Source organism: Aplidium turbinatum, chromosome 13 (genome assembly GCF_918807975.1).
Source record: "Aplidium turbinatum chromosome 13, kaAplTurb1.1, whole genome shotgun sequence".
Classification (NCBI taxonomy): domain Eukaryota; kingdom Metazoa; phylum Chordata; class Ascidiacea; order Aplousobranchia; family Polyclinidae; genus Aplidium; species Aplidium turbinatum.
The window spans coordinates 12127010-12139975 of record NC_137484.1 but is presented as its reverse complement, the minus strand read 5'-3'; the positions used below and the strand labels follow the sequence as shown (position 1 = coordinate 12139975).

Sequence of the window (12966 nt, the reverse complement as noted above, 5' to 3'; positions counted from 1 at the left end):
TTATCTATGGTGACTCAGATTAGCTTCTTGAGCAATGCTTCACGTTTATGATAAACTACACGTAGAAGGGAAATCCAACAGGCGTTTGCACAATTTCGTCATTTAGCGACGTAGATTCGACTAAAGCGGCGTAATAATTAGTAGGCCTACCTGGTATCAATATTGGGTGTTTCTGCAATGTTGCGTTATGACCATGAACGCCACGTGGCTTGAAAAACAACATTATAACGCTTAATGAAACCATGTGCATGAAACTGATAATCTATCTAATAAAATTATTTCTGATGTAAATTCAACGATTGGGCAATGGTATGTCTCAACAAAGATACCAAATATTCCATCATTTTGACGGCTAGAATGCATTGTTGAATCTAAACCGAAAAATATAGATGCGCTATTCATCCATAATTTTTGATATTTGTTTATATGTTTAGTGAAAATAAGCTGTCATTCTTGTTATTATATTGAAAATGAAAAGAGCAGTTTGCAAAACGTCTATATTACCATGAATGCGGTTTCATCTATTTTGATTATCCCTTGCTGTAGGCCTACTCAGGCAAGTTGTAATTATCACAATCTAACTTTTCTCAACTATGAGCACTATATCTCGATGCGCATTTGTGTATTGTGTGAAAATTTTGACGGTGTCCAAAAATCAAATATTATTTACAAAATAACTCGGTCTCTTAGAATATCCTCATATGTCACATCAACAAATACTTTCCTGACTTACCAATAGGCCTAACTAAGGTAATAAAGAAACATTCTACTAACGGACAATTCAGTGATAAAAAAATCCAAAAGTTTGATATTTCTTGCAAATGCAAACAATATAAGTTTTTCATAACAAGATGAAGTTCAATAGCATTACAAGAATTCCATCACCATAATTCAAAAAGAACCTTTCCATTACTTGGGTTGACCCTTGCGATTACTCCGCATATGGGTTATGTTATGTACCACTATAGTTCACCGTACTGCCGATTGCCTAAAGCATGAAAAAAGTTGCATCTGTCTGCGGTTATAAGTTATATTTTTTTCTAAATTCAACTAAAACAGCTATTTGCATCATGAAACAGTTGGATAAGTGCCATAAATCAAACTATGGAATAAGTTTGTTTCCCTATAAAAACGCCTGCCTGCAAAATGATACCATGTTCATAAAAATTACTAGATGTACATAACGCAATATACTTTATGATATTATATTTTCTGATTATACATTTCCAGTCCTTGTCACAGACTGCATAATGCTTACTCATTCACTTTCAATGTAACTGAAAGTAGTTGTTACATAAAACCTATATATCACACGCGCTATCAAGTAAAAGCGTTCTATTTTACATTGATTCGATTGGCTCAATATGAGATGGTTACTTCTAAACTACACTTATGAAGGCAGAGTCTGCAATTACTTGAATTTTTGCAGGTGTTACCTACAATAAATAATGCGATTAATCGAATACAATTCTCACACAACTCGTGAATTTGTCTAGTCAATCAGCGCTGACATAATGCTGGATGATGCATTATTGTTTATTGAATAATTTAGTAAATATGCGTAACTTCATCTGTTTGTTATTGTGAGACGAAACTAGGAAGAATGGAAATAGAAATGGATAAAATAAAAGTATTTTGATTCAATGTAAACGCGCTGCCGCGTGTCATTATCTAACTAAAATATCTATCGCCGCTAGCCTATGTCGATTCATCGTTTTCTGACGTCACGTCCATTCGACAATAAACGATTTCTTTCATGCATTCTCAGTTCAGGTTGGCAGTTACCCGCCTTTCCGTCGATTCAACGTTGCAAGACGTCGCATAAGTTCATATCTTTAGTTTGGTAAACGGAGATAAGTTTTCATTGTGACATTGCTATGTAAACTTATGTTTCACATGAGACAACTTGACAAGTAAATACACAAGTTTTCACAATTTATGACGAGTTATAGCACATGGAAATGTTACGCTACGATTGCTTTGCGAGGTACTGCATTGCGGTTTAGTTTATCAGTGACAGTGAACCTGGTACAAGAAGCCTCGAATATATTGATTCAACTAAGCCGCCTCACGTATAAACGTGGTGGAACAATCGTCCTTTTCACAAAAGCGTGATGTTCTGGTTTATCCTACACAAATGAGAAGCGTATTGCATTTCAAATCTTTACATGTCGACTTGGAAATAAATGTTTACAAGTATATGTGAGAAGCTTTGGGAACATCGACGCCTTTTCTGCTTTTGATAGTGTGTCGGACAAAAGGAAAGATTTGAAACCAAAATCATAATATGTTACAGCGCAGCTTCTACAGTAGGTAAATTTCTAATTATTCAAAAAAGCGTTGTGGCCCAAACAGAACAATCTAAAAACAGTCCACAACGTTGAATATGTCACGAGAAATGAGAGTGAAACAAAACAAGTCGATCACTTTCAATACTTATCTCACATTTTACATCAAATCTACTCCAAATGACGCTGAGTCATTGCAATAACGTTGTAGCCTATGCTTTGTTTCATTGAAAGGACATCATTGTCTGCGAAAAACAGTTCTCGCTCTAGATGCATTGGCACCAAGTCTTATGTTTAATTTTACGCAACTTCAACCGCAAGCGACGGTAACTCATCGTATCAAAGTTGAAGCTTTTCTTGTATTGACGTCGCTTATAAGCCGTGGTGAGAACAAAAGGTCCACGCATACTGCCAATTTCCTTCACGCTGTGAAGCAGTTAGGATTAACGAGTCATGGGCCAAATTAATTACTTTCATCCAGCTGGTGGGAAAATTTTGAACAATAGAATATGAAATATTTCAGAGGATGTGCTGAGAAATGCCATATATCTCTCAATTTATAACCTTTATTCCCTCAAAATTTCAGCTCAATAGAGGTGAATGAAAGTTAGGAAAAGTCAAAAAATCTCGTAGTCGCAGCCTCAGTGGTTTTAGAGATACAACTGTTGATGCAAAAAAGTTGAATTGACAGCCCCCCCAACCTTCAAAGAGTTAATGGCTGCACGCATAACATGCTGCTGCATCTTCTTTGCAAGTTTTATTATCTTTGGCGGGTAGGTTAATGCGTAGCTTTTTTAGCTTAACATGCGCATTGCGCAGCAATTATATTTGAGATGAGACGATTCCGTGTGCTTGATTGTATATAAATTTATGTGTAAAAATAAGGATTCCCACAAATGTGAAGAACTGAACAACGTTAACATAGCTACCACAATTTTTTTCATGATTTCAAACAAATTTGGCTGTGAATTCTACTACTGGCTGTAAGTAGGCCTATTACCAATATATTTTCAGCATAGGCTTTAACATCATGGAAGCTACAATCGTCTGTGGCTGCATCTTCCGTATCTATTTCAACTATATTTCGAGACCACACTAATCGTAAACAGCCAAAGAATATCTCTTCTTACACTTACCTGGCCCTTTATCAAAAACGTATGATGACCTTTATTCTAGACAATAAAAAAAAAATGGCACAAAACATTTGTGTCTGGAATGTGCATCAGTCAATAACTCCCCCAGAATTAACAAATAGTGAGGAGATTGGAACTACCTTTTCTTCCATCTCGTTGCCCATTCATCCGGAAGTGTACTTAGACACTTAGGTACTTAGACATTTAGGAACTTACACATTTAGGTACTTAGACATTTAGGTACTTAGACATTTAGTGACTGAGGCACTAAAACAGGAAGAAGCTACAGTCTCTGCCATACTGGCACAAGATGTTATAGGCCAACAGCAACGCCTGAAACAACCTCTGTAAAGACTATCTTGCGGGCGCAAGACAATGGCACGGTTTTTGTCTAGTGCCGGTCACAATATTCGCATTGGAGATGGCGAGTGTAAATTATGTGAAAAGTTTGTGAACAGTTGGCCATTGTGGATAGACATGTGAACACTGAACAGGTATCAAATATATGTTCAGCATGCCATTTTGCATAGACATGCAATATTTACATGGCATAATTAAAATAGTTTTGAAAAAAAGTCACAAAACAATGTGTTATCAAGTTGCCCAGTTTATTGTTGTAATTTACTTTGCTTGTTCTTTAACTCCAAATTCAGCAAGGAAATGTCATTGTGCAATTGTTTTTCTGCCATTTTTTTCCCGTTCGCCGTTCTATCCACGTTGTTCTATGACTTATTATTTAGTAAAGTTGGTAGAGATTTTTCTTTGTTGAACCATAGAGAAATAAAACAGTAACTTTAGCGGGTTTAACATGATGTATTACACACACAGTCAAATATAACATAATTAAAATAAACTCAAACGTTTTCGACACGTACGTGTGTCCTCATCAGGAATTACATAAATCTGCAATATACATAAAATGAATATTGTAAGGTAGGCTAAATTTGACTTTGCACTATAACTGTAACGACACTCCAGACTGAAAAGCACAAACTGAACAAGTGATACAAGAATGATTACGAGTAAATTATACGGCGGGAAACAGATCACATGAGGTGTAAACTACAGGCATTTGACAAACAGTTAGAACACACGCAAAAGGAGCGATGAGCCACAGGCGAATAACTGCCGGTTGAGAGACGCATTATTACGTTTGATTCTTAAAGCTTCCATGATCTTAGTCTGAAATTCAGATCTGCATCGAGAGATGATATTAAATCGGTCGATCGAGACATTGTCAGTGCACGTTTCACAAGAGGCGATGTGCTCTTTAATTGCACTTTTGGTTGTTAAGTTTGGGTTAAAGTGCTCCCCGACCCTCGTCAACAAATATCTGGTTGACATACCAATGTATGTCTGGTTTGCGTCACGCAAACAACTAAATTTATACACAACATTCGAAGAAAGAGCGAAGGGGGTAGGCGACTTCAGTTGAAAATATTGATGCACTTTTAATATTTTATATACAGGATGAATGTCACATGAAATTTTTTTTTTATAAGTTTAGCTAGGTTTTTTGCAAAGCTTGTTGAATCTTTTCCTAAAAAGGGTATACTAATAAAAATAACTAAAATCGAGTTCTTCAGGCGTGTCTTTTGGTTGTCAGCCGTGAAGGTGTTTAAGACTTTATTGATTCAAGGCTATGGCTAGGCAGATCTGAATTTCAGACTAAGATCATGGAAGCCTTAAGAATCAAACGTAATAATGCGTCTCTCTACCGGCAGTTATTCGCCTGTGGCTCATCGTTCCTTTTGTATGTGTTCTAATTGTTTGTCAAATGCCTTAAGTTTACAGTTACACCTCATGTGATCTGTTTCCCGCCGTATAAGTTACTCGTAATCATTTCTGTATCACTTGTTCAGTTTGTGCTTTTCAGTCTGTAGTGTCGTTACAGTTATAGTGCAAAGTCAAATTTAGCCTACCTTACAATATTCATTTTATGTATATTGCAGATTTATGTAATTCCTGATGAGGACACACGTACGTGTCGAAAACGTTTGAGTTTATTTTAATTATGTTATATTTGACTGTGTGTGTAATACATCATGTTAAATCCGCTAAAGTTACTCTGTTTTATTATTTAGTAGTGCCACAGTTTTGCATCATCGTTGTAGCCTGCGTACACAAACTGTTGTGTTTTTATTATTAAATGATTCTTAGGTTGGTGAACGAAGTAAAGAGAAAAATAAATGGAAACCCAGTCAAAATGCAAAATGCTAGGAAAAGACTTTGGGAGTATCTGACATTTGCGAGCCCCCAACCGACGTTTTTCTTGTTTGACACGAAAGAACTGTACAAAAAGCAACGGCAGCTACTGGAAAAAAAATTTGTAAGAAATATGTTTGAGTTTACATAGGCAACAGAAAGATTTGAAAGCAGTTCATCTTAGTCTGTGAGTTTTTAAAAATTTATAAAAATTTTGCGTTTAGATCTATATTTTTGTTAACTTAGATATTTAACTTTTCCTTAAAATGTTTTTAATTTAGTAAGATAATATGACGCTCAGGGAGATAAAATACGTTATTTTTATTTCAGAAACACGCTGACACTATGAACGATTTGAGTATGGTGGAAATAATTTCTTTGCATTTGAATGGAATTTTCAAAGTTAAAAATAAGCTTGATCAGCTTGATCACCTTCATCAGCATAATCAGCTTGATATATTTCTAAACATATCCACACTTGCAAGGTTATTACGCTGTAAGTCTCGAGAAGTAAGAATGATGATTCTGTTGCGTATGAAGTCATTTCAGGTGCCCAAAAGTTAGAGAATAACATTGCTGCTACAATAAATTTTATCAGAAACTCAAATAAAGTTTTTGAAAACAAGCACACTTTGTTTTTAACAATAAAGTTTACTTGCAAATGATGATTATGTTGCTTTTCATTTTGGAAGATGGCAAACATATCGGAACCAGGCTTTCACGTGGTTGGTGCGAATGGGTGCAAAAATGATTGGTAAGGCCATTTCGTCTGTAAAGCTTCTGTTACAGGATGGACACAAGAATGATGGTTGGTTAGGGAGGGGTTAATTTTAATTTCAACTTTAGCCCTGGTTTTAGGATACAACAGGACATTTTAAGACCTCTGGAAAAAAATATTAACATTTTCAATTGCTCTTTTTATGTTTGCGGTTGACCAAGTTGAGTGATTTTTTTTTTTTTTTTAGTTCCTCACCGTGGCAATTGTCTCATGTATTGTATGATTTTACGTCTAAACTCATCAAGATTTAGCAAACACTCTAGATAATACAGCTAACCTGTAGCAAAATAAACAAATAATTAAGTAAAACGTTAACTGGCCAGATTAGCATGGCATAACCTATTTGTTATTCCTTAACTTAGCCTGCCGCTCTTAGTTGTTGGGTCTATCTTCTAAATTTTAAAATGACATGTTTAATGATATATTTCCACTTTTGGCAACCGTGGACCATTTCCTGGCTTGGCTATCTCGTAGGTCGGCCGCGATTATAACCACGCTTATACTAAGATCTTTAAATACAGTGGTCCGTTTTGCCCTGTTATTTACCAGTCCGTTTTACCCCAGACCGACATCTTTCAAAAAACTTTTGATGACCAGTCCAAACTAGATCATCATTTTTTCTAAATTAAATTGCAAACGACCTCCTACTCCCGAGATACTCAAAGCTTTGACATTATTGAAGTTTCTGTTATTTGCAGTGACGAAGGACACAACGTTAGACATTTCTAGGGTGGGTTGGTACATTGCTCTTGATGGCACAAAAATTTTGTTTTTATTTTCAGTTTCTTCAAGAATTCTTTTTAAATTAATTGATATGTGTACAGTTATACACTTGTAGGCCTACAGTATATTACTGTGAACTTATACGTCTTCAATCATTTAAAGAAAAACTGACACTCTACATTGTTTTGTGCCAAGTTGAAAAAACACTTAACAGGTAGGGAAAGGGAAGGTAATTTGATACACCCCCCATATTGAAATGTACAAAAAATATTGGTCGAAAATACTGTCATCAAAAGGAAGCTCTGTGAAAATAATGCCTACAAAAATGACACTATGCAGCCAACTCGTGCTTTTGTGGCATAAAATTGGAAAAGTGTGCTTTTTGAATGTTTTAAAGTTTAGCTCGTGATTATTTTCGTCTGAAAAATTGAAGAACAGTTCCAGAAAGAAGAAACCAAACTCATTTAACAGTTCGTTGCTAAGGCTTCAAGAGCATGTTACGTTTTTTGCAATGTGCAATGTGCATCCAAGCATATAAAAATCATAACTTTATAATGTTTTTTGAAAAAGGTAAGCTAAATTGATACATGTGCAAAAGGTAAATTGATACAGTACCGTACTGTATATCAGTTGGTTGGTTGGTTTTGAATCTTTATCCTCGGACTGGCAAAGCCTTGATTGGTTATTCCTGGTAGTTTCGCATACTTGTAGAGGTTCTTGACGGATATTAAATTCTTTCTGTGACTGTAATAAATGTTGTCATTGATCTAGTGGATTTACATAAGTTGTTCTTCTTTAACTAGACCTTCTACTTTGGGAAACAGGTATTATATAGGCTTTCGTAGGCCTACACGCTATCTGCTGTCAAAAAAAACGAGAACTGCCTCCATAGTAGGCTAATCTTCTACTTATAAAACAATATTTACAAAGGTAGAGCCAAAGTGCATTAAAAAATTCGATTTAAAAAGAACACACATCACATAGCCAACGATACATGGGTTCTGTTGATGTGCAAAAGCTTGAAGCTGGTGTCATGACATCTTAGAAAAAAAAGAGCTTTTTACACAACTTCTAGCCTTCCACTCTTATTAAAGTCTTGCTGGTTTTGCTGATGGTTATGTTTGAAAATGTTACTGTTAGTATTTTACAGTGCAACAAAGTTTACAAAATTTTGGCAACATATTTTTACAATTAAAGATATCGCCATGCAAAACTTATTCAAATTTCCTCAAACTTTTTTACTCACAGAAAACTTCTTGTCAATTTAGCTCAGGGAACAGAACTAACCACAAGTCTTAAAGGTAGTTGACGATGAAAGAGATTACGTGGTAGGCTATGCATTATACTGTACTATCACTTGAAATATTTTTTTGATTTACAAGTTCTCGCCTTTAGATCTTAATTTGGACATTTCAACTCTTCTTCGATGGTTGTTTAAACCCCGTCTTTACTTTTCGGATCAAGAAATTTTGGATTTTGAATTGGAATTCAGCAAATTGAAGCAAAGTCTTAAACTGGTCCAACTAGCAAGTTATTATTCAACTCGCACCGTAGGGACTGGCACTACGTAAGTTAACAAGGCAGCCAGGTTGCATGCAAACTGTTTTCAAGAAAATCTATGTTTTCCAATTGATCTTGCACATTTTAACGCAGCAACCCTTTGTTTACCGTCGGGACTTTGAAGTCCTGCTGCGCGAAAACGCTCCTCTACTTGAAATGCGCCAAATTACTGCGATAGTTAAACAGAAAATTGTTCGGAAACTAAACTAGTTTATTTTATTGCAGTAATGCAAAGTTGGATGAAAATATTGACAGAGCTCATAATCTTTTGTTTGTTCAACGTGTTCGTTACGACGATGTTCAAGTGGAAGTTGAAACCTTGATGGAGGAAATCAAGGACTTGGTGAGTGATTGGTGGAAAATTTTTAAGGAATTAGAAAAAACATGACGTTTGATGTTGGTTTGCATCTAGTGTCCTTCTCTTGCTCCCGGACTCGGAATAACTGAAGAAGAAAGAGACATGATTGTGAAAGCTATGTCGTTTCAAAAAGGACATTGGAACAAATGCAAAAATGGGCATATTTATTGCATTGGTGAATGCGGAGGAGCGACTCAAATTGGAACATGTCCAGAATGTAAAGAAAAGATAGGTAATCTACTGAATTGTCAAAGGGTTAAGCTTGCCTTGCCGTAAGATTCCAACAAACTTTTTTTTTCAGATGGTATATTAGTACTAATTGTTTCGTTTGTAATAGGTGCTGGCATTAAGATAACCGTTTCAGTGGCGAACAGCAATAAGTGTGTTGCTTATTAGAACCTGTTCTGTCTGCGCTTGTCTATTGCTGAATTCGAGAGAGAGAGAGAGAGATTCATGCGAGTCGGTGTTAGTTTGTTGCGGACTTAAAACAATATCTTTCTGTTTTAAAGGGGGCACATCTCACAGACTGTTGAAAGACAATCAAGTGGCTTCAGAGATGGATGGGTCAACCGTTGGTGCTTTTGATCCCAACAACTTTTATATTCCGCCAGAAGCCTTTCTTTGATTGTTTATCTTCATGCCATTTACTATGAAAAGACCATTTTTCTTTGAGATTTTGTTTGCATCGAATCTTCACTCTAAAATGATGCAACAACTCATAGGGACGGACGCCATAATAAGCAAAGGCAACACCAAAGTCTTTTTGTCATACGAGATATTTACTAGAAAGACATTTGCTACGGGAGATTTTTAACGTGTGAAATTTTCACCACAGAAGATTTTACCAGGTGGATGTTTACTCGCGTGTTTTAATTGTCCATCAAGAACATATTCTTTCTTTTCGTCAGACAAAAAAGTAGAAAAGCTGTGGAAGTTGTTCAAGTTGTAAAAATGGATTTTCAGCGTTAAAGAGGACTTTTCTGGGTTAGCGGGAAAGCTGGGTATGAAAAGAAGAATTCGTTATCTCTGAAATATTCCATATTATGATATTGAACCATGTATCAAAGCAACATTGGCTAAAAACTTTTAAAATAGTCTCAAATTTTGTAAATTGTGGGATTTAAATCTTAATTCGGCTATAGTGGCATTTTTTAACAATGACACTTTTTTAAATATCCTATCCAGTGGCGAAGAAAAAAAAAAAATTTTAGGGGGAGGCAAAAGCAACTGTTAAGGGTGGGCCAAACGTCTTTTAACATGCATTATAATGAAATTAAAACGTTGTAGTAGAATTAAGACTTATGTTGTAGGGAGGGGCGGAAGAAAATTTCTTTCGGGGGTGATCACTCCTTCAAGCCCAGGCCCGGATTTAGGGGGGGCAGAGGATGCAGGTGCTCCGAGCCCCCCGACTTTTAAAGGGCCCCTCTACGTGAAAAAAACATGTTTTTTTTTTTTTTTTTTTTTTTTTTTCTTTCAGCCTTTGAAGTTTCTGCAAATTGCTGGATTAATGCTCCCGTAGACGTAGAGGTGGTTTTTGCACGGGGGCCCCCTGATCTAAAAGTGCTCCGGGCCCCTTATCAGCTAAATCTGGCCCTGTTCAAGCCTCCGTGGCTACGTCCCTGGTCTCATTAGGTGTCACTATAAGCAAATTCTACTGTAGTTATAACATCGGTGAATCGACCACCCCACGTGTGGGACAATTCCCACTATTGCGCAAAAAATGTTACAGTAACTTACAATGAAACATACCACAAATACGTAGCTAATACGTGCGAATAAATTAATGTAAAAGTTAATTGATTTTAATTATTATACTGACTTTCCAAACGGAGTAGCCTAGTGTTGTTGAGATTTAATACAAGAAAAATGCTATGTATGTATTGTGCGTATTGTCTTGTAGATTACTTCTGTTATGCTACCACAACAGAATTTTGGTCTAACGCTTTTCTGTAATTTTGTTTCACCCCGTAGCCCCCTATGTTGCATATATGCAACATAGATTTCTGGAAAGTAGGCTATATGACTTTTGGAGAATAGAATGAATATTTGTGAAGAAAATGAAACAAAAATACTTTTATTTGACCCTTTATAGCCCAATGTTGCAAACTTGCACCAAAGTGTACAGCTAAATATTTGTGTTTTGTTAATTTGATTGTTTTTCCTGGGCGCTATGGGGTCCCAATCATTTTTTTTTTATTTTGTATCATAGCGTGAACTTTTGTGTTGCCCAATTAAAATTCGTTTCTATCATTATTATTCCTGCCAAAAAAGCAATAGGTTGTGTTAATTTGGATTTGTTTGCGTGTTAGTGTTCGTCAGTAACCTAGATTGACAAGACATTGATGACAAGATAAATATGGGCTGAGAAATATCTAATGTTTAACCAAAATGTTTTTGATTTGTGTAGTTAATCGCATGGCTGTGCAATTGTATTTTGACCGCGTTGTGGGTTGTAGATCCACTTCCTGTTCATCTGATCTGTATTTTGTAGAATCGCTGCAGAAACATTTGTTATGGAAGAACATTAAATTACTGGATACAGTAGGCTACATTTTTTTGTTTCTACTTTGTTGCCATGAAACTCTTGCCATTTCCCAATGTTAACGATCATACTGTCAGCTGCATAGTCTAGTGGTGAGAGCCCTGGTTCGACACCGTTCAAGAGCACGTAGTTTTGTTGGCAAAACACTAAAAGGCATGCCTGAAGGTAGACACAAAGATTGACTTGTCTTGCCTTTCCGTCCACTCTACATCCAAATCTTCAATTGCCGAGGCGTAAGCTTGGATACGACAAAACGGTCATAGCCTACTTTAGCATTTAGATAAACTCGATAATTTCCTGGGTGACTGCAATTGGATTTGTCGCTCGTATATTGACGGTAACCGGGATAAGCTACACAGTGATGTACGCGCATACAAAAAATATTGACGCCGTCAGCGCAAACGCAAACGTTCGAAAAACTATACGCCGCATGCGTCAACGCAACTTGTAAAAAAAGTTGGCGGCGTCAGCGTCAGCGCATACACTAGCGCAAATTCATTTTGTTTGCTAGGTACCAAACATTCACACGGTATAAACCACTCGAAACAAACAAGTTTTATTTTAAATTTTCCACGAAGAAACACAAGTGTTCATCTGACATTTTGCTGCGTTTTGGTTCCAATATGTCTTTGCCCATTGAAAACATTCTTTCAACCGCAGCACTGGAAGAAGGTATTGGCGTGTTGTAGCGAAAAAAAGTATTTTGGAAATCTTTCGTTGGAAAAGCGCCCACGGTTAATGGTCCTTTGTGTGGCCTCTCTTCCAAGTACGCTTTTACAACCTCGTCTATGCTGTCTTCGCTAGTGTCCTCATAAAGAGCATGGAGTAGCCCACGGGGTTCGTTGTCGCTGGCTTTCTTCGTCTGGTTGCAGTGGCTCTCAGCCTCAGAGTTTTTTTTATATGTGGCGATTGCCTATCAAGAAAATTCTAGTATTATACTTATGTCGATTCACCTTGTCCTGGGCATGACGTTAAAAACTGCAACCGGTGGGAAAGGCTCCAGTGTGGGAACTCTGGAGTTATGGGGAATATGGAGTTACCCCTTAGTTTTCCATTACTCCCAGGTCTGCTCTGGCCCGTAGCAGTAGCACCTGTCAGGGCCCCAGCTATGGGTCAAATAACACCACTCCGGCTTGTCACCTTATTCAAACCTGGATGTGTGGCAGACTGTGCGGAAGAAGCTCATCACTGGACATAGCTCAACGGACAGGAAGGCACCATCCAGTATCACAGTTGCAGGACGTGCCCAAGAGCATGACGTGACACGTAGACGTTATGGTCATCCTGCTGCATCTCATGCTTCACCCAATCGTCTTGACCATGTCTTGCCATTGGACCCTGAAACCTGAGACAAGAGAGTGAGGTTGGAGTCCCGCGCA

General features: G+C 37.0%; 1 protein-coding gene across 1 annotated transcript in view; it reads left to right on the top strand.

Annotated features, from left to right (window-relative positions):
- LOC145781652 (NFX1-type zinc finger-containing protein 1-like) overlaps positions 1-10349 on the top strand; it is a 95151-nt gene extending 84802 nt beyond the window's left edge. Inside the window, exons 27-32 of the mRNA XM_082593327.1 lie at positions 5582-5750; positions 5957-6122; positions 8523-8694; positions 8913-9030; positions 9100-9277; positions 9555-10349. Of these exons, the coding sequence (XP_082449453.1) occupies positions 5582-5750; positions 5957-6122; positions 8523-8694; positions 8913-9030; positions 9100-9277; positions 9555-9670 (919 nt within the window). The 3' untranslated portion in view covers positions 9671-10349. The remainder of the gene's footprint in view (positions 1-5581; positions 5751-5956; positions 6123-8522; positions 8695-8912; positions 9031-9099; positions 9278-9554) is intronic.
- The last annotated feature ends 2617 nt before the right edge of the window (positions 10350-12966 follow it).